The sequence below is a fragment of the Anneissia japonica genome, unplaced genomic scaffold (assembly GCF_011630105.1).
Source record: "Anneissia japonica isolate Jap-2015-1 unplaced genomic scaffold, ASM1163010v1 scaffold284860_len1800451_cov186, whole genome shotgun sequence".
Taxonomy (NCBI): Eukaryota; Metazoa; Echinodermata; class Crinoidea; order Comatulida; family Comatulidae; genus Anneissia; species Anneissia japonica.
Window position 1 is genome coordinate 113,552 of NW_022706010.1, and position 23,733 is coordinate 137,284.

Genomic DNA, 23,733 nt, shown 5'->3' on the forward strand with positions numbered 1-23,733 from the left:
TTGCTTTTTAGCTTTTTTATCGTTATCGTTGAAGTATAAACAGGCCTTTAGAGAGTAAGTTAAAAATACCTCTTTCTCCGTTATTTCCCTTTGTGTCCTCAATGGAGTCGAGTAAATCGATAACCTTCTCCCCTCGTCGCATACACATGTCCCTTTGGAAACAAATTTCAAAAATATCAGGATGATAACAAACTAAAAATAGATAATTAATAATTAATTCCTGAAAAATCTCAGTTTAAAAATCCTCCTTCCTTACATTTTTTGCATAAAGAAAAATCAATTTTTGTTTACAAATGCTTATTCAAATACTGTAACAACAAAGTGAAAATTGATGCTTACTGAGGGTTTATATCGAAGCGAACATCCCTGTCTTCCCATAGGACATCAAACACTTGAGGCTGTTGCTGCTGCTGTGTTGTCATGACTTCAAGGTGAATTCTTTTCCAGTGATCCTACGTCTTTGAATTTTTCATCAAATTTGAATTAGCATTTATTCAGTTATTATTATTTCTTTGAAAATTATACTATTAAAATGTGGCACATGACAGCTTAACCTTTATAATATTAGGAGCAAGCAAGGCAACCCAGTTAGCAGAAGTCCCCATAGCATAGTCAATAGTATATTATTAATCTAACAAGGCTGGCTACGCCTCCTTCTAGGCCTAGATATAAGCGTTTCTCTTCGCCTGAAGAGGATAAGCCTGCCCCAATCAAAGTGATAAATTGGTTGAGGTGATAGTAACTAACCCGCATGCATAAACATAGCGTAGGCCTAGCTAGGCCCTTGCCTATTCTCATTACATTTCATTATTATTACATAGTGAGTATGATTTTTCCTGCAACCTACCTATTATAATATACGTAACACGTAAGCTTAAGACGTGAAATTAAGACATTAAATGTGAAAAAGCCTTCATAATCACGAAAATGATGTTTTGTGTTTGATGGAATTTCTATCCGAACTAACGAGGGCGCTTGTCTATCAGATAACCGTCGCTAAGAGAGATGATGCTCTTTTCTGCTAGGCCTAGGGGCCTACCCTAAAATCATCCTGAAATATGATTTTATTTTTCAATTTAACATAAAATTACACTAGCAAAAGTGGCCATATGTAGGTGTTTAGAGCTTTTAAGTCAATGATAGGTGTCTTAAAGTTTGTATAAAAATGTTTAAGTCGTAATAGGAGGCTATGCCTAGGCGTAGGCCATAGGCTAGATAGGCTATGAGGCCGAGGCCTAGACCGAGCCAAGACGGGTAGGGCTAGCCTCCTCCTAGCTAGCCTAGGCTAGGCCTAGCCAGCCTAGCCTAGTACTGTAGGACAAGGCCCCATACTACTAGTACTAGCCTAGTAACTAGGCCCTATGCCTTTTTAGGCCTCTACTTTACTCTCTAGCCCCTAGGCATAGGCCCTCTAGGCCTAGCTAGGCCTCCTTTTTTAGCTAGAGTAGGCCTAATATTAATAAAGGTCGGGTAATTTATTTGTTAATGGAATTAAGGATCTTTTTAATTAATGCAATAGAATAGGCCTAGCCTAGTCTACCTAGTAGGCCTACTTTTAAATGATTATGATTTTTTTTTTAACCATTAATTAGGCCTAGACCCTAGGTCTATATTGTCACAAACTTGTGTAAATCAATCTCTTGATTGAACGAGTGCCATACTTTAAAGTTTTTTTAATTGTGCAGAGAATATCTAAAAAATCAGCTCAAATTTGTGCGAAAAATCACTAGGAAAATAGGTGTGCGTAATAGTAATTGCTGCTGCATAATTGCATTGTCAAAGTCAAATTTTCTGCAAAATCTGTGCGGAAATCAGCCCTTATTTCCGAAATGCGCGGATGGATTTCTCTAGGCCAAATTTTAGCGCGAGGCCCTACTATACAGTCTGGAACGAGTGTGTAATAGGCCTACTGAACTTTTTTTCATGAATAAACAATAATCAAACCTTTCATGCATTCTTTTTTTATCATAGCTTAAGGCCAAGTGATGTCACGCAGTGTTCCTTGGAGACGGACTATAACTGATGCAGTTTCTTGGCGACAAGATCAAGCTCAAAATGCTACCATATACATTTTGAGAGAGATAGGTCCTACTGGATTCCTCTTAAAAGAAGAAGGAGAAATTAAAAAGTTTAAAGTAAGAAATATTTACCTTTCTATCATAGTACAGGTAATATTGATGTACACTCAAAAATACCATTTTAAATTGCATGTTTTATTTGAAATATTTTATATTAACTTGGTAATTATACAAGTGTATTTCTAAATGCTAAATTGGGAACATTGTTCTCATTAACTTATTCAATCAGTCTCCAAATTGATGATGAAGAGTTTTTTTAATGAAGCTGAGACAAATGATAAAAGCCTTTGATTGTAAAAGTGATGCAATCATTTGGATTTACATTTTTAAAACATCATGGTATTTTAATATGAAATGCAACCAGTTGTTGAATCCAAAATCAATTGGACGTTAATTTGCCCACTTGACTTTATGTCCTTTTTCTTTGTGTGTTTGACAGGTTTTTCTAGGGGATCCAAATAAGTGTACATGTCCTGTGTTCAGCAAAGAAAGAGACTTGTGCAAGCACATATGCTGGTAAGTAATTAATAAGGACAATTGAATTGTCTTTACTGCGTTCCAATATTTACACCATCCTCATATCATGGATATCAAGGACTGTCGCACATTTTTTGTTTTATTTTGAAGTTTACAGGCTGACGGTGCTGATTCTATAACTGATTTCTAACAAATGCATTTTTCTAAATGTCAATTTGTAGGATATTATTAAAGAAGTTTAGAATTCCAAGGCAGAATCCATGTAAGTTGTCTATATTTAGTTTGATACTTTTTCTGAATATAGAAAGGGAAGGAAATCATTAACAGGTCTGGAAGAACCAGTGTTGTCCAAATGAAAACCCAGTACTGTAGTATAGATAACTTTATGTCACTATGTTGTGATTTTCAATTGAAGTCTTTAGTCTGTAAGGTGCTGTTTACTTATCGTTATTGCTGTATATTTAGACTTTTGGTTACCCATAGTACTTCATCGTGAATATATATATAGAATGTAATAATATACTGTATTGTGAATCCTTGTTTTTAGTAACTTTTCAAGTCGGTCTTGTTGAGCGTGAGATAAACGAAATACTGCGTGGACAGACACAGCATGAAGAGGTAAAGAGACACGTCACACGTAAACCTGTTGCTGGGCCTAAGAACCCCTATGCAGGGGACAAAGAACAACTTGAACAACGACCAATTACGCAAGATGACGTGTGCCCTATTTGTCAAGACGAGTTATTGGGAAAACATGAACCAGTCACATACTGCAGGTAAATGAATAGGTCATATGTTTTTCTCTGCAATACACATACAGTACTAAACGAAAATCTTGGCGGAATGTAAATGGGTTGGCTGGGAGCATGCTAGCCGGGAGTCTTATCAAACTTTTTTGTCTTAAGACCTGTTCAGACTATCAAATTTTATTTGACAAAATCATGTGACATGCCTAAATATGGTCATGATGACATCACATAATGACCGTATATAGGCACATCATGACTATATATGGGCATACAACAATTTTTTGTCAAATAAAATTTGATAGCTGGACAGGGTTTAAGTGTGTGATGCAGGACCAGTCCCAAATCCCATAATACATTATTGCACATGCTGAGAAATAACTTCAATGATTTTGCTGTAATGAATGAGTGGAATAATACACAGGTCTTTTTAATATTATGATAACAATGATGACTACAATCGCGCTGACGTTGACTACGGTGATGTCTTACAAAGCCAAGATGCCTAATAGTTTTTGGCTTATTATTATACAGTACAATTATTAGCATAAATTAATTAATTAGGCAATCTTTAATTAAAATGTTTTAAAAAAAAAATTTAGTTTTTAATTTAAATTAAATTAATACTTTAATAATTTAATTCAAATTAATTTAATACTTTAATAATTTAATAATTAAACTTTAATTTTAATCTATTTGTAAATAAATAGTAGGTGGAGGTTCACATCCTTACTGATGATTGTGGCTTTATCTTGTTTTGTATCTTCCTAGGAGCCACTATTTACATATTATGTAAACATGTGCTTTGTTTTGTAATTGTTTCCCTGAATAAATAATAAATAAATAAATTAAATATTAATCTATATTGTAGATTTGGTTGTGCGAAGAGTGTGCATATCAAATGTATGAAGGTCTGGGCAGAGCATCAAAGGTCAACTGGTGAGGAGATCATCAAATGCCCTCTATGTCGAGAACACTTCGGACCAATTGATGCCATACAGGAAGAGTATCGGAATTCTTCTATCCGGAAAACACGAGCAGAACGATTAGACCTGCATCTTGGCTCCACTTGTAAAAAATGTGGTGTAGCACCAATTGCTGGGAAGTGCTACAAGTAAGAAGTTTTTGTTTTTTTTTCGGAAATTTTATGGTGTTGCTTGGGAGCATGAAATAATACTGCAGATTGTATATATGTAGGGTATTCACTATACAGTGTTCGAATGTTTGCTGTGGGGCATTTGTGACTAAGACAAGCCAAACCAGTCACTCGTCGCAAAAATCAATTTTGAGTTATTAATACAGGGTTAAAGAGTAAAATAAGAGCTATAAAATGGTAAAAAAAATCATTCAAATCCGACATTTCCTTCTGAAGTTACAAGCATTTAAGCGTACAGCTGTTTAAAGAACAATATGAGAAATCAGCCTTCAAACTTTATGATTTCAGGCATTTCTCATGCAGAAACTATCATAAAATCATTAAAAAGTGTTGTTTTAACATTGAAATTGGGAAAAATAACAGCACGGCATGATGTATAGATACATAAACCTTAGTTTATAGTGAAATAAAATAGATTTTAAAAAATTTTACATTCTAGCATGTTTTTTCTATTTTCTCTGAAACACAATTTGCGACGAGTGACTGGTTTGGCTTGTCTTTGCCACATTTATTGTTGAGAATGGTTTTTATGGGGAATTTTTATTCGAGGGAGTCGTTTTTTTTTTTTGTGTGTGTGTAAAATTGATACATATATACTCAATACGGCAATAGCCACTTAATTTCACTGTAAATGTGGAACTACAACACATAATTAACGTCTAATATGTTATTGATTGATCATAAAATCTTATTGATCCCAATCATGTAGAGGGGGTCAAGAACAGAGGGTTCATGTCACGGTCATGTTCCTACTAATCCTTTTACTATTATACACAAAAATCATTTTCTTTGAACTAAACCAAAATAGCTCAACAGAGCACCAACTGGTGTATAGACTCAATAAGAATCAAGTTAAAAATGTAATTCTACTGACATAGAGCATTAATCCATTAGATTTCTTTACAGTCATTTGGAGGGGGGGGTGGGGGCAGCATTTATTCTAGGAAAACTAAACACCTTGGGACAATTATCCGAGGGAGGCATTTATTCCAATGAGGCTCAGAGGGAGTGTTTATTCAAAGCGGGGCATTTATTCGAATAAATACATTATTTATTTTACCAGTACTGTACTGTATTGTGTTTATTTCTCCATTCAACATACAATTGCCGGATTTTACATTATAGTTGACAGGATTGGAACTGTCTTCAGTGATCCTTCTAAATTTATTATTTACTGTATGTGAATGAATCATGTATCCACAGGTGTTGTGTTTGCATTGAGTACTATCTTTGCCATGCTTGCTTCTTGACCCCAACCCACAGAGACCATGCCTTCCAGTTTAGACAGGTGAGTGAACAGTAACTGGATTTTATGACTATTTCAGTTTAAACCAAATTCTGTATCCATATTTTGTAATACTGTAAACATACTTTTTGATTTTTCATTTTATATTGTATATCTTACCTTAGTGATGCTTACCTTAGTGATTTAACGAGGCAAAGAGTTTAAAACTCGTAGAGGCTGCCTCTTGTGTTAAGTTGAGTAATGTGACTATTATATAAATTTAACTTGAAAAGTGTGAGAGATGCACTGTTGACTGTGTGTGAAAGGAGTAAATTCCATGAATTTATCATTCGAGAATCAAAAAAAGCTGCACGTTGGGTTTAACAAGTTTTAAGTTACCACCACAGGTCTCCATCTGTCCTTCCATTTTAAAACGTGTAAATAATGTAGAACTATCAATGTCCTCAAGGTTGTTAATGATTTTAAACACTTCAATCATGTCACCCCCATTGTACACGTTTCATTTTTATGTCAAATTGGTGATAGTAATAAATAGTAGTGATAATGATGATTGTGATCATGATATGTTAGTGATGATAACGATAACATTGGTAATAGTAATGGATAATAGCATTTCATGAACTCTTCTTTGCTACCAAGAAACCCAGTCAACGATGGCGCCCAGCTCCAAGATGCTCAGACGCTGCATTGCCGCAAGCTGTCATCGGTGATATGGAAAATAGAGAGCTTACTGATAATGATTATGAGATGCTACTTCAGCTTGATAAGTAAGTTTCATGGGTTTTTAAGTGGGAGACATGCTTACAATTTTGTTTTAAGCCAGGGCACACAATGCGTTGTATGACGGTGGTATGGCCGACAAACCCAGTTCCACTCCCTATAAGCGCTAGACGATGTGACACTGCATGGTGATTATTAGTGGCAGTCTGAATGGGTCGTAATTAAAAATGATTGATTGTGCACACTTAGTGGCATTATGTCCTCCACAGAATCGCATCGGCAACGACCATCAGGCACAATGAGTGCCTGGCTTTCCTTTCTACCCAGTGATGGCTCCCGCCAGGTAATTTTCTTTCCAGTTTGCCCCCCCCCCCCCCACAGTTTTGTAGGAAAAATGAACATTGGTTAACAAAATTTATTTGCTCCGATTGGTCTTTCTGTCTTTTCAAGGCCACTACCACTTAAAAACAATGCATTTAACAAACTTTTTACATTTGTAATAAATTACTGAGTATTTAAATAAAAATAACAAGCACATTAGAAGTGTTACCTGTTAATTTTATAAATTATATAGTTGTATTTCTGGTCTGCTATGGGAAAACATATTGGTTTCCCCCCTCTCCACTAAAATTTACCTTGCCCCTCACTTGCCCTCCCGAGTTTCAGACAATGGCGCTGCCACTGTTTCTACCACTAGTCCTCTTAACTAAATTCTGTCTTTTTAATATTTTGTATACTTTTGTATACCAATAATTTGGATTGAAATACGATTTTCATTGTGCTGCAGTTTCAGTGCCTCTCTATACCAAACTTGTATCTTTGATTTTTTTTATCTGATAATTTCTAGTGAAACTGCCCACGCTCCAAGCACAGTGCCCGAGTCCTTCATCAAATCTCTGCCTTCGGAGATGGTTCGGAACGGATCTGGTCTCCTTGCCCCAGGATCACAATGCAGGGTTTGCCTACGGGCGTACATCGTTGGAGAAAGAGTGCGACGGTTACCATGTCAACATAAGGTGAGAGTCCGTCTTGATTTATAGCTGTATGATGCATGGATAATTGGCAAACTGATTGAATAATATTTATTTGTACTTCATTTTCATCCCGTTCTTTTGAAATTGCTGCTACGTTCTATTCCCCATTGTTTTGGAAACTCAGTATCTGCCCCTGATAATAAACTTGCTAATTCTACTTTCCTTCCCACAGTTCCATGCTGTATGCATTGACCCCTGGTTGCTGCACCAGCGTTCCACGTGCCCAATTGATGGGGCAACTGTGTATAATCCTCTTATGGAAGCTTTGGCAAGAGATGAGCGTAGGAAGAAAAAAATGGGACAGAAGCAGACCGATTCTGCAGAAATGGTGCTAGGCAGGATGAATAAAAAGTCAAATACTGGATTTCGGCTGGGAGAAGAGCAGGTTGCAGAGGTCCAGGGCTTGGCTTCAACGTTTGCATTGACAGGAAGCAGTATCATAAGCTCTAAAAGGTGTAGTAATATTATTTGTATATTAATTGAGGAGAAAAATTCATGTAGAAATAATCAACATTTGTGACTTAACTTCTCATACTTCAATCTTCAATTATATTTCCATAGACCAATGCCTGAATCTACTAGCTTAGCTCAACGGAGTAGAATGAAGAAAACATCACCAGCAAAATGGAGATCTAGCAATCAAAAAGGTGATGTGATGAATTCAGAATTCCTCAATCCACTTGACAATTCTTTTTTCCAAAACAATCATGAAAGATCAAATCAAGGATTTAACAGAGAAAGACACTTGGGTGCTGAACAGTATGGCAACTTGATTGGCATGGTTCAATTAGCCAATGAAGACACAGATATTGGGGAGCGGCAATTTTATGAACATAGTGCTGAATTAGACCGAATATTGCATCCATGTTCACGTAGAAGGAGTTCCTCTGAACGTAGTAGAGATTGTACACCAGAGAGGGAGATCCTGCAGACCAGAATAGAGACAATTCAATTTGATGGCAGCCATCAGAGCAGTCAGAGGTCGTCTCACTGGCAGAGGAAGCCTCCATTACCACCTGCAGGCACTGTAAAACAATCAGTAAAGCCACAACCTCCGTCTATCCCACTTCTTAGACAAGCTTCAATTACCCCAGTGGGGAACCGACAGGGAAGTGGTTCCATGTCTGCACCTCATTACAGGCAGGCACATTCGGATGAAAGCCCCAGTAACAGTGATTCAGAAAGAGGGAGGAGAAAAAATAAAGGAAAATTGATACACAGGAGAATCAGGAGTTCAAGTGCAGGGAGAAGATTTTCTACAGAGCATCTGCATCCAGAACAAATAAATCAACAACAGGTTAGTTTTCACATGTTTCCTATTAATTAAGTTCTTAATTGATGGTATTTAGAAGGCACCATCCACCCAAACACCATCTACCCATTGTTCTACCAACATCCAATCACAGCGCATCTCAGTAGAAACCTAATTTGGAACCTTTATCAGATTTGTGGACGCGGTTAGGCGCATCGGGAACGGTTTGGATTCACAATCTTGAGGTCGGGGTTTCAATCCCTCGATGTGCATTTCGCTTGTGTCTTTGAGCAAGGCACTTTATTTGCATTGCTTCTCTCCACCCAGGAGTATAAATGGGTACCTAGTGGGGTTGCCTGCTCCTGCGCCAAGATGGCAGCAACACTTATGCATGTGGACCCAATGACCAGGGAAAAACTTGTAGCACTTTGTATCTGTAAAGAAAGGCGCTACATAAATTACCAGATTCAATTGAGATTTGTAGCAAAATTAATTAATGTCAATTCGCCATGCAAACCTTCAAGATTAATTAATTGTTACACAATCTTAAATAAAACAATATATACAGTTGAACTTGCCTTTAGTATGTAAAATAAGTTCGACTTAGGAATTATTCGAGTTAGGCAAAGTTGACTTAAGCATGTTTAACTGCAGTCTGCATTCAATTTTTTTTTTTTAAAGGCCTGAATTGATATACTTTTGACACTTCCAGGTTTTTGAAAATATGTTCCTAGGGTCATCAACAGGAAAGACCCTTGTAGGGAGAAGCACTGATGTCAGAACCAGACTAACAAGACCATCAGCACACAGGCTACGAGGTGGAGAGTCTAACCTTGCAGCAGTAAACAGTGTAGACACTGGCCTGACTGATATGGACATTGCTCTAACAGGTCAAAGAGTAGGAAGCCTGCAGTTGCAAGATGATGATGAGGCAGATCGAGGAATGTAATGCACATGATAAAATAGAAAAATTAACAGTATTGTTGTGGCTGAGTCTTCTAATCATAATTCCAAATGGCAGTACAATAGACTTTATTTATGGTGATGGACGTTCTTCCGCTGCAAGACTAATGCTTCAATCAACGTGTCAATGGGACTTTTTCTTTGAATGTGGATTGTATTAGTGGGGAAATGAGCAAATTTCGGGGGAGTGGAGGTGGAGGGGAATGCAGCTGGAGGAGAATGCAGCTGGTGGGGAGCTACATACTTTTTTCCAAGCTCTCCCTTAGATACCGCACTGCTCTTCCACAATCTTTTGCTTTGATCATCCCAAAGATTTTAACTTGGTTTTATATTTAAGCAAAGCACCATTTTCTGGATGCCTTGATTGTGTGTTACCAAAGAATTTTATTTCTGTCCAAGTCTTTTCGGTTGCAATAAGTTAATTAGAAGTACAATATATACAAGTGGCAATTTCGTTCAAAGAAATACTGTAGTTGTTTTTAAATAAAACGATTTCTGATACGAAAATTCTCACAATTCATTACCCACCAATTTAAGAGTCTTTAGGAAATATATAGGGAAGGTATTACTGTATTTAATCTGTTTGAAAGCCAATAACTTCCTTAAATATATACAGTACAAAGATTGTTTAAACAAGTTTATAAATAATAAATATTACATCTAATGAAACTAATGATGGTTAAAACTATATTTTTAAATAAAACCTAGTGATAAGTTCATCTTTACTGTGCTGTTGATTTGTGTGATTGTGTTTTGTTAGTCCTTTGTTTCAGAATCAATAATAGCGATGGTTTACCACATGCTCAATATAGTAGCGGCTACTAGTCAACCTATTATCGTCAGTGGCGCATCCAGGGTGTGTGTGAGGAACACAAACCCACATAATAACTTGCACCCCCAGTGGGTGCCTCAAAAACTATCACGGTCAAGTAGTTAAAAACTCCTCAAATCACTTCATCATTTTGTAATCTGGCGCCCCCTCACCTAATCATTGAGCACCGAATTTACATTTGCGCCACCCATCAGCCCTCCCCATTTTAAGACTCCCAGATACACTATTCATTAGTGTAATTCTCTTTCAAAATATCCAATGTAAAAAAAAACCAGTTAAATTCAACTAATTTATAAATCACAGCTATGTATTTTCTTTCATCTGTTGTCTAAAGGGTACCTAACAATTTGCAAAGCAACCATTTAGTTGAGGGGGTAGGAGTGAATGGGAGATCTTTGAAATCAGTACAATAGACCTTACTGCTAAGCCCCTCCCCTTGGATATTGTTGCCAAGGTCTCGCACAGTAAAAACATATGCAAACATGTGCAGGTGCAGATCAAGCAGAGGGGCACATCCCCCGTTTTTTCCACTAAATTTTAAAATTTCGCATCAAATCAATGTTATACTGTATATCATTAATTCCACTGCCTAGTGTCATTATTACAATGCTTCTATTAATATCTTGGAATGTTCGACTGTATACAAAATATTATAATAATGACATTAACACTAATAATAATAATTAGAAATTCAAGAATTGGTATCTATGGCAATCCATTCAACATGCAAATCATTCGCAGTTAAAAACAATATATTTCAATGTTGTTTGTGGTGTCATATAATAATACAATCCAATACATACCTAAAGGGTAGTGGTTTAGCATAATTATTAAGTATAGTGCAAGATGAAAGTGTCTCCTTGGCATACTTATCCCATCACCTTCCTTTTAAGCAAATTATAAAATTCTACTTGGATCAAATTATTCATTATGGTCATAAAATTTCAAGACAGTGATGTGATAATCATAAAAAGTTTTTGCTTAAGAGTGAAATACCGTAAATTTTTGAATAAGGACTGCAACGCTTATAAAACCTTTTCGAAAGCGGCGCTTATAAAAAAATATTGGCATGGTGCTTTCCATCCCCGTTCCCATGTTACCTATCTTACATATTCCCGTAGTTCAGTAGGCCCTACGTCATAGTAAATAAACCTTTATAAAGAAATGCTGTGTCTTCATTAGTTATTTATTACACACAGGGTAATACATACTGCGCAGCGCTTATCTAAAAAAAAAACCAGGTTTTTTGTGACGCTTATTCGAGAGTGGCGCTTATTCAAGCATTTACGGTACTGTTCCTCAATTAAGTAGGCAAAGAGCTGCCTGATGGTACATCTGTAGGCAATAAAATGGTGAACACTGCTGTTCAACAGTTAAACTCTGTCTCAGAATATGTTTCAAAGCATTTGGACAAACAAATTAGTGTTTGTTTTTTAATTTGGAGTTAAAATGAAAGCCTTATTTTAATATTTTTAATACCGCCACCTAAAAGTAAGTGTAACGTTTTTGAGAACCGAATGCATTGGAGTTCTTATAATATTTCTATGTTGACTCCACGTTGACCAAATTTATAGGCATCATTAAATAATGTACGGTTTTTAATTTAAAGTAAAATTTTAATATTTCTCAGAAAAAAAAAATACAATAATCACTATAACCACAACCTTTGGGATGTTGTAATTTAATAAAATGTCTTTGTTTCTCTAACTGCAATTTAAAGTTTTTATTTCAAAAGCATTTTGAAAACTACCTTAGAATTTTATATATTTCAGTTAACTGATGGAATCCGGGAAAACATGGTATAAAAAAAAAAACCTGTACAAAAAATACCATGATTCTTTAACATGTTTGTTGCCACACCCTCTATCGGTAGTTGTTTTCAATTTGCCAAAACATGTTTACATATAATATGCAAGTACATGTTTTTCAAATTGTACTCAGTCACAAAGCATCATAAGTTGGGAATATATCGGTGGGATGATAGCATCATGGGAATAGAAAATGACATTTTTAATTGCCTGGTGTCAGAGTTGTCTTCTCTGACATTTTTTTTGCACTGAATGACATTGGTTTCTTTCATTAATTTATTTAAAAAATATGGCACATTCTTCCAGAACAGCTAACCACATAGATTTCTGCAGTCGTATCATTAGTTTTAGAGTGTTGAGAGCACCATCATATGGCCACTTTCCCCCCATTAACTGTAATGACGCACAACAAATAAAAACATATATGTATCTTCCTTGAACTAACAACTGAGATTCGGTGGTCCAACTTGGGATGTCGGCAGTTTTTGATGAGTATACTTATAAAGGGGCCATCAACAACACCATGTATGGCAGTAAACATGGTAATAACCTAGCATCCTGTCTCAATCTTGAATATTTTGGCTACATACAGTGTACATAATACTGCAGTTTGGAACAATAATTAACAACAATGAAATTAAATAATAACAGCATACACAATAATTATGTTGCTAATAATATAAGTTGAGGTCATACATGGTCATTGAGTTAGTTTTACTCTGGTTTATTCAAATTCATTAAGGCCAACTCAAATGCAGCCCGATGCAATTCATGTGAGTTAAACGCGATAAGTCATTGTAAGACTGCGTTGGGGTAGTCATATAGTTGATTTTCACAATGACCTAAGACATGTCCCCGACAATACATCACGTTGGGCTGTGTTTTATGACGCTGTCTGAGATGGCCTTAGGTTTACTAAAGCACTATAATATTCGCATAGCTCCAAATATATGCTGTTTACTGCAAAGCAGTATGGGTAGAATGTGGAATCTGTTTTTTTTTTTATCATCTATCAGTTCTATGTGATTTGCTCTTTAACACCTGATGTCTCTCTCATTCATACTTAATAGAGGGCTTGAGAATTACTGGTCCGTGGCCGAATTATTTTCTCTTTATTCTTTGATATAAGGTCGAACATTCCAAGCTGTAAAAATTAACAAAACGAAAAAGTTAGAAAGGATAAGGCAAGCATGCAGCTTTAGATATTTTCTATTCAGTATTAACCCTTTCCAGTCTGCCCCACTACCATTGCCTGAGGCTGTACCAAAGCTGAGAAATTACATCTACACTAAATGTCGGGTTTTTACTGGGCGCAGGCATATTATTTGATCTGAATACAGGAGGCCCTCTACAGAAATACTCCTACATCACTCTCAAAAAATCCTATAGAGGGCAGCCTAGCTATAAAATAATTATCATGAAATCTATACAGGGCGTAAGTACGACGTCCCTTGCTATAAAGTATGGTCAAAGAGGGCGTTGTCAAGACGCCATGACTAAAAAGGGTTAAATTAAGGCTGCCAAAATTTGTATAAATCAGCCAATAGTTTTCTAATTCATGATATATATAAGTCAGTTAGCAGTTCAAAATGTGCATGTGCGTAGTGAAGGTCAATCGACATAAACAATCATTTAACACACACAACATATGTGAGGTCTCACCACGAAATTATGCATCATTGGTGAAATCATATTGAGATATTCACCAAAATAGGTCAAATTTGTTACAAACTTTTGATTATAATGCTTTTAAATAACTTGATACTTATATTTTATCATTTTAAACTTTTTAAGTGAAATTTGTTACTAAAACAGTGTTCCCTGTGCATATTCTGTAATTCTAGTCCTATTTGTTGTTGTTAGTTTATCTTTGAGGCCGATTTTCTCAAAATATGGTTCTCATACAATATTTATTTTATTTTCTAACCATGAGACCTCACATATTGGCTGGGCCTAGCTATACCTAAGACCCAGGGTGGCCTTCGGAATTGTCTGAAAATAGTAAACTGTAATGTGATGCATAGTGTAAAGACTACTTGCATCCACTAATATACTATTTATAGTAAAGATGAAGAACTGTTATTTATAGATTCCTAAAAATTTAGATGATTACAAAAGGCCGTGCCTATTTGGAGGCCTACTGTATGTTGTGTGTCTTAAATGACTGTTTATGTTGACTGACCTTCACTATGCACATGCGCAGTTGGTTTATTGAAATACAACAACTGTTAGAATATGGATGCAACACGAAAATTTATCTAACGCTATTCAACTTACATAACTGTTCCTTAGTTCTGCACAGATAAGTCGAAGATTCACAAATTCTTTCTCATCAATCTCTTTAACACTTTGCCTGTAGTCACCCTACAATTAAATGATATTATTTATAAAAAATATTAGAGATTGTTGACTGTCAGAATATACTATTTTCATTATCTGAATTGCCCGACCGTAGTTGGATTCAGATAGTCAGAAGTAGGGCTGTACCTTTGAGCTTCTTAGAGGTTTAAATACTTGCAACTTCACTCCCTTATCCTGGCCTCCATAAAATCGCTACACTGTCACTACAGTGTTTTCCATGCAAATGCTTAGTTGCCAAAAGCAATAACATTTAGCAATATTATGGAATTAAGGCTCAAGCCTCATATCATTTCCATCCTCTACTTGGTAAGAGTACTTGCGGTTGGGTGTGAAAGAAGATTCGGACTTGATTGGCCGTTACAAAAACTTTTTTCAAGCACACATGCTCACATTACACTTCCATATGCATACAAAACGATTTTGAAGATTATGAATATGTGACAATGAAAATGAGCAAGAGAAATGCTGCACTGAGAGCAACCGCTGCTATCCCCAGGTGGAGCACAGTTGGCAGAGCTTTAGAACAGTACTCTGTACTAATACTTTGAGAGAGCAGCTTAGCTCAGTCGGCTAATCTGGTGGTAGTCACTATGTGTGCGCTGAACCGTGGAGATATCTAGGTCCCCGGTTCAATTTCCATTGCTGCCTCTCCTTGTGTTACAGGTAGAGGGCTGAAATACAAGTTACAATAGCGCACCGTCTTTCGGATGAGATGTTTAAGCCGTCGGTCCCCGTGTGAAATTTATGGCCCATGTGCACGTTAAAGAACGCAGTACACTCTTCGGAAAAGAGATGGGGATTGTGTCCAGGTGTACTGCCCAACCACCACCAGAAGCCACCAAACTGGAAAGTCTTCTAGACTTTCGTGGGCTATCCTTGGTGTTAACACCTGGGCTATCCTTGGTGTTAACACTGAATAAAACCAATAGACAAATACAAATTGTTTTTTATCACTATCAGATAAGTTAAAAAAAAAAGGTTTAACATAGCTTACCACATGAGGATATTTTGCAACTTTTGAAACCAACTTGGCTCTTGTGATGAAATAGCGGGATATCTGATCCAAATAGGCCCCTGCCTCCCCCTCCACCTGACGTACCTCTGACAATGTATCTTCCTGTAGAAAATCAGATAGAATTCTTCAATGAACTCATGTACATAAGCTATTTTGTCTTGAAAAGAAGTGCAATTTAAGATCTTAAAATGTATATTGAAATCTCTTTATCGTTTTACTTTTGAGTAAGCAAATGGTAGCACAGTAAATAGCCAGGCTTCCATTCAGTCGATTTCAGGGTAAAGTTGGTCACTGGTTTGTGTCCTTGGGCAAGGCACTTTATTCATGATGTCTCCCTCTCAACCCAGAAATACAAGCGAGTAGCTCCTAGGTACTAATTTCAATGTAGCTGATTATGTCCCATAAGTTATTACTCCAATGACCAGTGTAATGCGGTCAAGTGCACTGTCTGATTCTGATGAATAATGCCCAGCTAAAGGTAACTACAAGAAAGTAGCTAATTAAACCAAAGAATTTAGAACAGGGTCAATAAGACTCAAATCAGCCAGAAATTTAAAAGTGATTCTAAAAATATTTTATATCAAAAGAACGAATCCAAAATTTCAGTTTCAATTTCCAAATTATGACCTTTTGAAATTTAGTACCACACCCTCTTTACCATTTAGGTAATGGCTCCTTTAACTTACTGTACGGTTTTTACAAAGCTTCTGGAATAACGATCATAAAAAAAATTGCTACATAGATATTTGGGTAGCATATTTTATTGGAGTGTTATATACAAAAATCCCCCAAACCATTGTGCGAAAATAGATTTTTGCTATTTTAGAGGGCCATATCTTATTATTCTTTTAAGTAAGAAAGTTAAAATTAAACATTTAATGAATATGCTCATACTACTACATATATACAGGTTTGCAAGGTAATTAGAGCAAAAATGATGGTATGATGGGGTTCCAAAAATGGTTGCAGGACCATCAACCCTAAAAATACCCTCTACTCTGACCGACAGGTTGACCATGTAGACACTTAATATTAATTATGAAATTTATACTAGTATACAGATACACATATCATCATTGTAAGTAGAAAGTTTAAACTTTGTTTCTCAACTCCTTATTTTTCAGAAATAGACACACTCTAATGTATTCTGGATATCAGCTCAAGGTTCAAGTCACAAATACTTAAAAAAATAAATATATGGGTCATTCCGTGCCAACTCAACAAATTTTCAGAAAATCATGGCTGGGTACCGTCTCAAATTTTCTTGAAACTCGGATATAATGTGCACCAACATGTCTGACGAACAAACCCAAAATTTGACTTGCCAATTCCAAGTCGTTTAGAAGTTACGGCCATTTGAAATTTTAAGGTCATACCCCTTTTCGGGTCACAATTATGACATATTTGTAAAGTTGCATTTTCAATTAGCCATATCTTCAAATAGAATAAAGATAATTAACTGAAAATTGATATCTAGACTAACTTTTGGCTGTAGAACAGGAATATGACATGACTTTTGGTATAACGGACCCCGTTACGAAAATATTGGTTTGTATTTGTTTGAATTAAATGTGTACTAGGATATAAGGTTACATGGTTCTGAACTGTACACTGTTAATGTTATGCTCATTTTAAATATCAAAATATAGTCGCACAATGTTATAGTGCAATTCTTGCGCTTGCGCCATTTTTGGAGCAAAATATCTTACTAATTAAACAATGCATCCCTTTAACAGACTGCATAACTAAAATCAGCACAAAACGTTGTCTTAGAATGAAAGGTTTCATGGTTCTAGACAGTTCACAGATAATATTATGCTCATTTGAAATCAATAGTAACACAATTTTATTGCACAATTCTTGCACTTGGGCTATTTTTGGGGCATAATATCTTACTAATTACATAATTTATCCCTTTAACAGACTGCATAACTGAAATCAACACAAAAAGTTGTCCTAGAATGAAAGGTTTCATGGCTCTAGACAGTACACGGATAATATTATGCTCATTTGAAATCAACAGTAACACAATTTATTGCAAAATTCTTGCACTTGGGCCATTTTTGGGGGGACATATCTTACTAATTAAACAATGCATCCCTTTAACAGACTGCATAACTGAAATCAACACAAAAAGTTGTCCTAGAATGAAAGGTTTCATGGCTCTAGACAGTACACGGATAATATTATGCTCATTTGAAATCAACAGTAACACAATTTATTGCGCAATTCTTGCACTTGGGCCATTTTTGGGGGGACATATCTTACTAATGAAACACTATATCCCTTAACGAACTGCTTGCCTGAAATAAGCACATAAAGTTGTTTTAGAATTATAAGTTTCAGGGGAGTATGTTTTAAAGAACACATACTGAGGTATCTGAAAATACCAACAACTTGAATTTCAATTTTTGCTACAATTTTAGCCATTTTGCCACAACATGCCTCAAATGATAAGTGAAAAATCAGGAATTTTTTGTGGTAAGACATTTCCAACTATATATTAATAATTTGTTGCATAAGACCCATTTAATAACTGATTTGGGTATTTTAATGGGGTGTAACAATGAAAGAAAAATTACGCAACCAAATAAGTTTAGGGTCTTTACAAACCAATATTTTCGTAACAGGGTCCGGTATACCAAAAGTCATGTCATATTCCTGTTCTACAGCCAAAAGTTAGTCTAGATATCAATTTTCAGTTAATTATCTTTATTCAATTTGAAGATATGGCTAATTGAAAATGCTAAAAACTTTACAAATATGTCATAATTGAGAGCTGAAAAGGGGTATGACCCTAAAATTTCAAATGGCCATAACTTCTAAACGACTTGGAATTGGCAAGTCAAATTTTGGGTTTGTCCGTCAGACATGTTGGTGCATATTATATCCGAGTTTCAAGAAAATCTGAGACGGTACCCAGCCATCCCATTTGTTGAGTTGGCACGGAATGACCCATATAAATAAAAACAAACAAATTGGTTTGTTATTTTTTTAAATGGCTTACTTGTATAGACACTCCAAAGTTGTTTCCATCTTCTATCCTGGGAATGAGTAATTGTATCCACATTTTAATCTGGTTGCACCTCTCTATCAAGCTCATGATTTGTGGTTTCATCAGGTTGATAAGCTTCATGATATGCTCATTGCAGGGCACCATTCCATCTGGGAATGACATTACCAAGGAACCTGTATTGGACATGAACATACACAGTTAACAATTAACTGCACTCAATAGTCACACATGTATAACAGCAAAGTGTAATGATTAATACACAGGCTTGTAGCTGTAGAGAACTAAGAGTGGGTGATAGACATTTCAATAATGCATGGATGATTGGTTAATAAGAGTAGATTTTAAGGACAGGCAATGGGGTTAATAAAGGAGGGCCATGAAATTAGCTTTAGACTGGGTGAAAAACTTCAACAGAAGGCTGGCTGGGCATGCCTAACTCCACCCACCAAGAATATATACTGCAGCAACACAAGTATAACCCACCTTTTGGGGAAAAAACAAAGCTTTTCGGAATAACCATATTACTTCCAAAACATTTTGCTACAATATGGTCATCTAATAGTAATCTTCCACAATTAGTTAAATACAAATTCATCATTATTTTTAAATATTTCTAAATGGTAAACCTTACACCATTGGTAAACTGTAAAATTATTAAGGGCAAGTTAGAAACACATGCACAAGAACTGAAGACATGGTTAACTAACTTCTGCTCCTTCAAGAGTTTTTATATACAATTAGTGTAATTTATGCAAATTTAGATACTGTAATATACATTTTTCTGTTCTTACCCGAGACATCGTCATCCAATCGTTTCCTTTTGCCAAGCTGTTAAAAAGGTATAAAAATTATTTTAAATTTCTATATAAAAAGAAAAATCACATTAGATTGTATTACCAAACCATAAATTCATGACCTTGGTGCGTGATGGGCCTGTTTACTTCAGTTCTATACTAGAAGTCATTTTTGGGGTTGATTTTTATATATTTTCAACAAAATACTCACCGACTCATGACTGTTAAGGACAACTGGATCTGGAACAGGTAGATTCAGCTTCACTGTTACATTTGGCATGTTTTTTATGTCAAACAAATCAGACTAAAAAACCATGAGAAAAAAAATTTACTTAGTACCTGTCTCTTATACACATCTAGATGTGTATAAGAGACAGACATTGGTCGGTCTTATGGCATATTCAGTGACAAATGAATATTATATTACTGTATTTATTCAAGTAAACTCCCACTTTGAATAAAGGCCCTTGAATAAACGCCCTAAGGCGTTTATTTTTTCGTTGAATAAACTTCCCCTAAGTGACTGTAATGTAATGGAAGCAGCATCATTTGTCAACAAATTCTATTAATAATGTTATACTTCAGTAGAATTACATTCTAAACTGGTTGGATATTAGTATGTCATTATGATTATGCAGTAACACATTTTGACAGTATTTATGTGCTGTAGTTCAACATTTACAATGAAATTATTAGGGGAATTTATTTTAAAATATATGTATCCATTTTACACAAAAAAATTAATCACCTGTCTCGAAAAAATACCTCCCTCGAATAAACACCTCCCTCAAAAACCTTCTCATTCTCTACACAGAAACACTTTAATTTTTCAACTGTAATTTCTTACCGTTAATAAATCATTCAACTCCATGATTGTTTTGGGAAAATCATTTTTGATTATTAACTTCGCCTGAAAGACAACAAACAATTGGTTTATAGAATAGATAAGCAATAGTAAAGAAATTTCAAAGAACATACTGTAGGCCTAGGCCTATAGGCTATTCTAATTTTGTCCATGCATGGACAAAAAATGTTAGATATAATAAGCCTAGGGACCTAGGCCTAGCCTATCCCTACAGCTGCCAATAATTCGACAATAATAAATATCTTAGTATAATTTTTACTTACATTTTCTTCCAGATCTTTGCGGTACTGTTCAATCTGGAATATAAATGAAAATCATTTTTAGAATTCAAAAAATTATGAAAATAGCACAAGTCCAGAGCTACCTAAACGAATTGGTGAAATATGTAATGTATGGTCTGCCTAGGCTAGTTAGGCCTACACAATAGGTCCTCTTCTAAACCATGGCACTTAAAAATCGCTGTCTGCCGTGCCACCTGTGTGTGACCACCTGGCCTGGCCCTGGTGTAGGCCTAGCGCCAAACATATTCAAAACTATATTTTACCTTTTCTTCATATTCTGCCATATTTTAAAAACAATTTAGGAATGTTGAAAAACGCCGTCGGATATAAAGTTTAAAAAATAAACACAGATCATTCAATATTCGGAAATATAATTGAGTTCACACGACCATATAATATATATTGAAACACTCGTGTTAATTTCACCGTATAATAAATGCATGTAGCCCCTCAACGGCCACTAGGCCTATTTTGTTTATTAACCTTTTTACAGCCGCTCTAAAGACTGAAGATAAAATACAGTAACTTAAAATAATTTAAATATAATATAATTTAAATATAATAAATATTATTAAATATTACTGAAGATCATGCAGACTTAGCCTTTCTGTAAATGTTTGATAATAATTATATCAATGATAGTAGAATTTAAACTTCATCAAATCATTTAATTTCATCTATATGATTTCATATTTGTTACGACACATAGATCTATATATAGACATTAATGTTTAGGCCTAAGATGTAACAACTTAAAATCCTTGAATATTGAAAGCACTCTAATTCACCTCTAAAACTAAGAGTAGGTTCTATCGCCGCGCTCCCGCTTCCTCCACATGAAGTATTATCATGTAATTTATGTCCAATATAGGCCTAGGCCCCTAGGTTATATTGATCACATAGCGAAATTTTCTATTTTTTATTGATTTGAAGATTCGAATCATGAATGGATAAGTAATGATAATAAAAATAATAATAATAATAATAATAATAATAATAATAATAATAATAATAATAATAATAATAATAATAATAATAATAATAATAAATAATAGTGTAGTTTTATATAGCGCACATATATCCATCTAAATGTAAGATGCTCAGGGCGCTTGAATGTGGACTAGAAACTCGACAATGTGTCCAATCATCGATACAGTGGTGGCGCCAGCGTCCCACGTAGGACAGGCCTGGACCCCCACATTTATAACAAAATTGAGGGTCGGCCCATGTTTATGAACTTAATAGACTTACAATACAAAATTCTAATATAGGCCTATGATAAATATTGAAATTTAAGCTTCATCAAATCATTTAATTTCATCTATATGATTTCATATTTGTTACGACACATAGATCTATATATAGACATTAATGTTTAGGCCTAAGATGTAACAACTTAAAATCCTTGAATATTGAAAGCACTCTAATTCACCTCTAAAACTAAGAGTAGGTTCTATCGCCGCGCTCCCGCTTCCTCCACATGAAGTATTATCATGTAATTTATGTCCAATATAGGCCTAGGCCCCTAGGTTATATTGATCACATAGCGAAATTTTCTATTTTTTATTGATTTGAAGATTCGAATCATGAATGGATAAGTAATGATAATAAAAATAATGTGTCCAATCATCGATACAGCTGTCTCTTATACACATCTAGATGTGTATAAGAGACAGACAGATGCACAGAAACACTTTAATTTTTCAACTGTAATTTCTTACCGTTAATAAATCATTCAACTCCATGATTGTTTTGGGAAAATCATTTTTGATTATTAACTTCGCCTGAAAGACAACAAACAATTGGTTTATAGAATAGATAAGCAATAGTAAAGAAATTTCAAAGAACATACTGTAGGCCTAGGCCTATAGGCTATTCTAATTTTGTCCATGCATGGACAAAAAATGTTAGATATAATAAGCCTAGGGACCTAGGCCTAGCCTATCCCTACAGCTGCCAATAATTCGACAATAATAAATATCTTACTATAATTTTTACTTACATTTTCTTCCAGATCTTTGCGGTACTGTTCAATCTGGAATATAAATGAAAATCCTTTTTAGAATTCAAAAAATTATGAAAATAGCACAAGTCCAGAGCTACCTAAACAAATTGGTGAAATATGTAATGTATGGTCTGCCTAGGCTAGTTAGGCCTACACAATAGGTCCTCTTCTAAACCATGGCACTTAAAAATCGCTGTCTACCGTGCCACCTGTGTGTGACCACCTGGCCTGGCCCTGGTGTAGGCCTAGCACCAAACACATTCAAAACTATATTTTACCTTTTCTTCATATTCTGCCATATTTTAAAAAGAATTTAGGAATGTTGAAAAACGCCGTCGGATATAAAGTTTAAAAAAATAAACACAGATCATTCAATATTCGGAAATTTAATTGAGTCACACGACCATATAATATATATTGAAACACTCGTGTTAATAATAAATGCATGTAGCCCCTCAACGGCCACTATGCCTATTTTGTTTATTAACCTTTTTACAGCCGCTCTAAAGACTGAAGATAAAATACAGTAATTTAAAATAATTTAAATATAATATAATTTAAATATAATAAATATTATTAAATATTACTGAAGATCATGCAGACTTAGCCTTTCTGTAAATGTTTGATAATAATTATATCAATGATTGTAGAATTTAAACTTCATCAAATCATTTAATTTCATCTATATGATTTCATATTTTTTTGTTACGACACATAGATCTATATATAGACATTAATGTGTAGGCCTATGATGTAACAACTTAAAATCCTTGAATATTGAAAGCACTCTAATTCACCTCTAAAACTAAGAGTAGGTTCTATCGCCGCGCTCCCGCTTCCTCACATGAAGTAGTATCATGTACTTCATGTACAATATAGGCCTAGGCCCCTGGTTATATTGACATAGCGAAATTTTCTATTTTTTATTGATTTGAAGATTCGAATCATGAATGGATAAGTAATGATAATAAAAATAATGTGTCCAATCATCGATACAGTGGTGGCGCCAGCGTTCCACGTCGGACAGGCCTGGACCCCCACATTTATAACAAAATTGAGGGTCGGCCCTGTTTGAACCAGATCC

At 35.2% G+C, this 23,733-nt stretch overlaps 3 protein-coding genes across 6 annotated transcripts in view; 1 reads left to right on the forward strand and 2 right to left on the reverse strand.

Annotated features, from left to right (window-relative positions):
* The window catches only part of LOC117106018 (Bardet-Biedl syndrome 5 protein homolog), a 10,267-nt gene extending 9,288 nt beyond the window's left edge, over nt 1-979 (reverse strand). Inside the window, exons 1-3 of the mRNA XM_033247335.1 lie at nt 848-979; nt 340-458; nt 70-152 (exon numbers count right to left, since the gene is read on the reverse strand). Coding sequence (XP_033103226.1) covers nt 70-152; nt 340-422 — 166 coding nt within the window. The 5' untranslated portion in view covers nt 423-458; nt 848-979. The remainder of the gene's footprint in view (nt 1-69; nt 153-339; nt 459-847) is intronic.
* On the forward strand, nt 973-10,398 carry LOC117106015. 2 transcript variants are annotated; one of them, XM_033247331.1, is made up of 12 exons: nt 973-1,111; nt 1,972-2,135; nt 2,518-2,594; nt 2,777-2,817; nt 3,103-3,331; nt 4,173-4,415; nt 5,661-5,745; nt 6,343-6,470; nt 7,271-7,439; nt 7,630-7,910; nt 8,019-8,754; nt 9,422-10,398. In XM_033247331.1, the coding sequence occupies exons 2-12, from the start codon at nt 1,986-1,988 to the stop codon at nt 9,656-9,658; spliced, it is 2,376 nt and encodes a 791-aa protein (XP_033103222.1). In that variant the 5' UTR covers nt 973-1,111; nt 1,972-1,985; the 3' UTR covers nt 9,659-10,398. The 2 variants fall into 2 exon arrangements, with proteins under 2 accessions (XP_033103222.1, XP_033103223.1); XM_033247332.1 differs by lacking the exons at nt 973-1,111; nt 1,972-2,135 and having other exon boundaries at nt 2,706-2,817.
* A 1,701-nt stretch (nt 10,399-12,099) lies between these two features.
* On the reverse strand, nt 12,100-23,086 carry LOC117106019 (proteasome activator complex subunit 3-like). 3 transcript variants are annotated; one of them, XM_033247336.1, is made up of 9 exons: nt 22,928-23,086; nt 22,647-22,679; nt 20,346-20,408; nt 19,710-19,802; nt 19,496-19,532; nt 18,696-18,877; nt 15,668-15,790; nt 14,590-14,676; nt 12,100-13,456 (listed from the first exon to the last, which is right to left on the reverse strand). In XM_033247336.1, the coding sequence occupies exons 1-9, from the start codon at nt 22,946-22,948 to the stop codon at nt 13,376-13,378; spliced, it is 720 nt and encodes a 239-aa protein (XP_033103227.1). In that variant the 5' UTR covers nt 22,949-23,086; the 3' UTR covers nt 12,100-13,375. The 3 variants fall into 3 exon arrangements, with proteins under 3 accessions (XP_033103227.1, XP_033103229.1, XP_033103228.1); XM_033247338.1 differs by lacking the exon at nt 20,346-20,408 and adding an exon at nt 22,366-22,428; XM_033247337.1 differs by lacking the exons at nt 22,647-22,679; nt 22,928-23,086 and adding exons at nt 20,627-20,659; nt 20,908-21,073.
* Nucleotides 23,087-23,733: the final 647 nt, after the last annotated feature.

Coding starts and splice junctions, on each gene's coding strand:
- LOC117106015 (XM_033247331.1), top strand. CDS start 1,986: ATGTCACGCAGTGTTCCTTGGAGACGGACTATAACTGATGCAGTTTCT. Junction 2,595..2,776: donor TTGTGCAAGCACATATGCTG/GTAAGTAATTAA, acceptor GTCAATTTGTAG/GATATTATTAAAGAAGTTTA. Junction 5,746..6,342: donor ATGCCTTCCAGTTTAGACAG/GTGAGTGAACAG, acceptor TTTGCTACCAAG/AAACCCAGTCAACGATGGCG.
- LOC117106019 (XM_033247336.1), bottom strand. CDS start 22,948: ATGGCAGAATATGAAGAAAAG. Junction 14,677..15,667: donor TTGCAAAATATCCTCATGTG/GTAAGCTATGTT, acceptor ATTTAATTGTAG/GGTGACTACAGGCAAAGTGT. Junction 13,457..14,589: donor CAGAACTAAGGAACAGTTAT/GTAAGTTGAATA, acceptor TAATTTTTACAG/CTTGGAATGTTCGACCTTAT.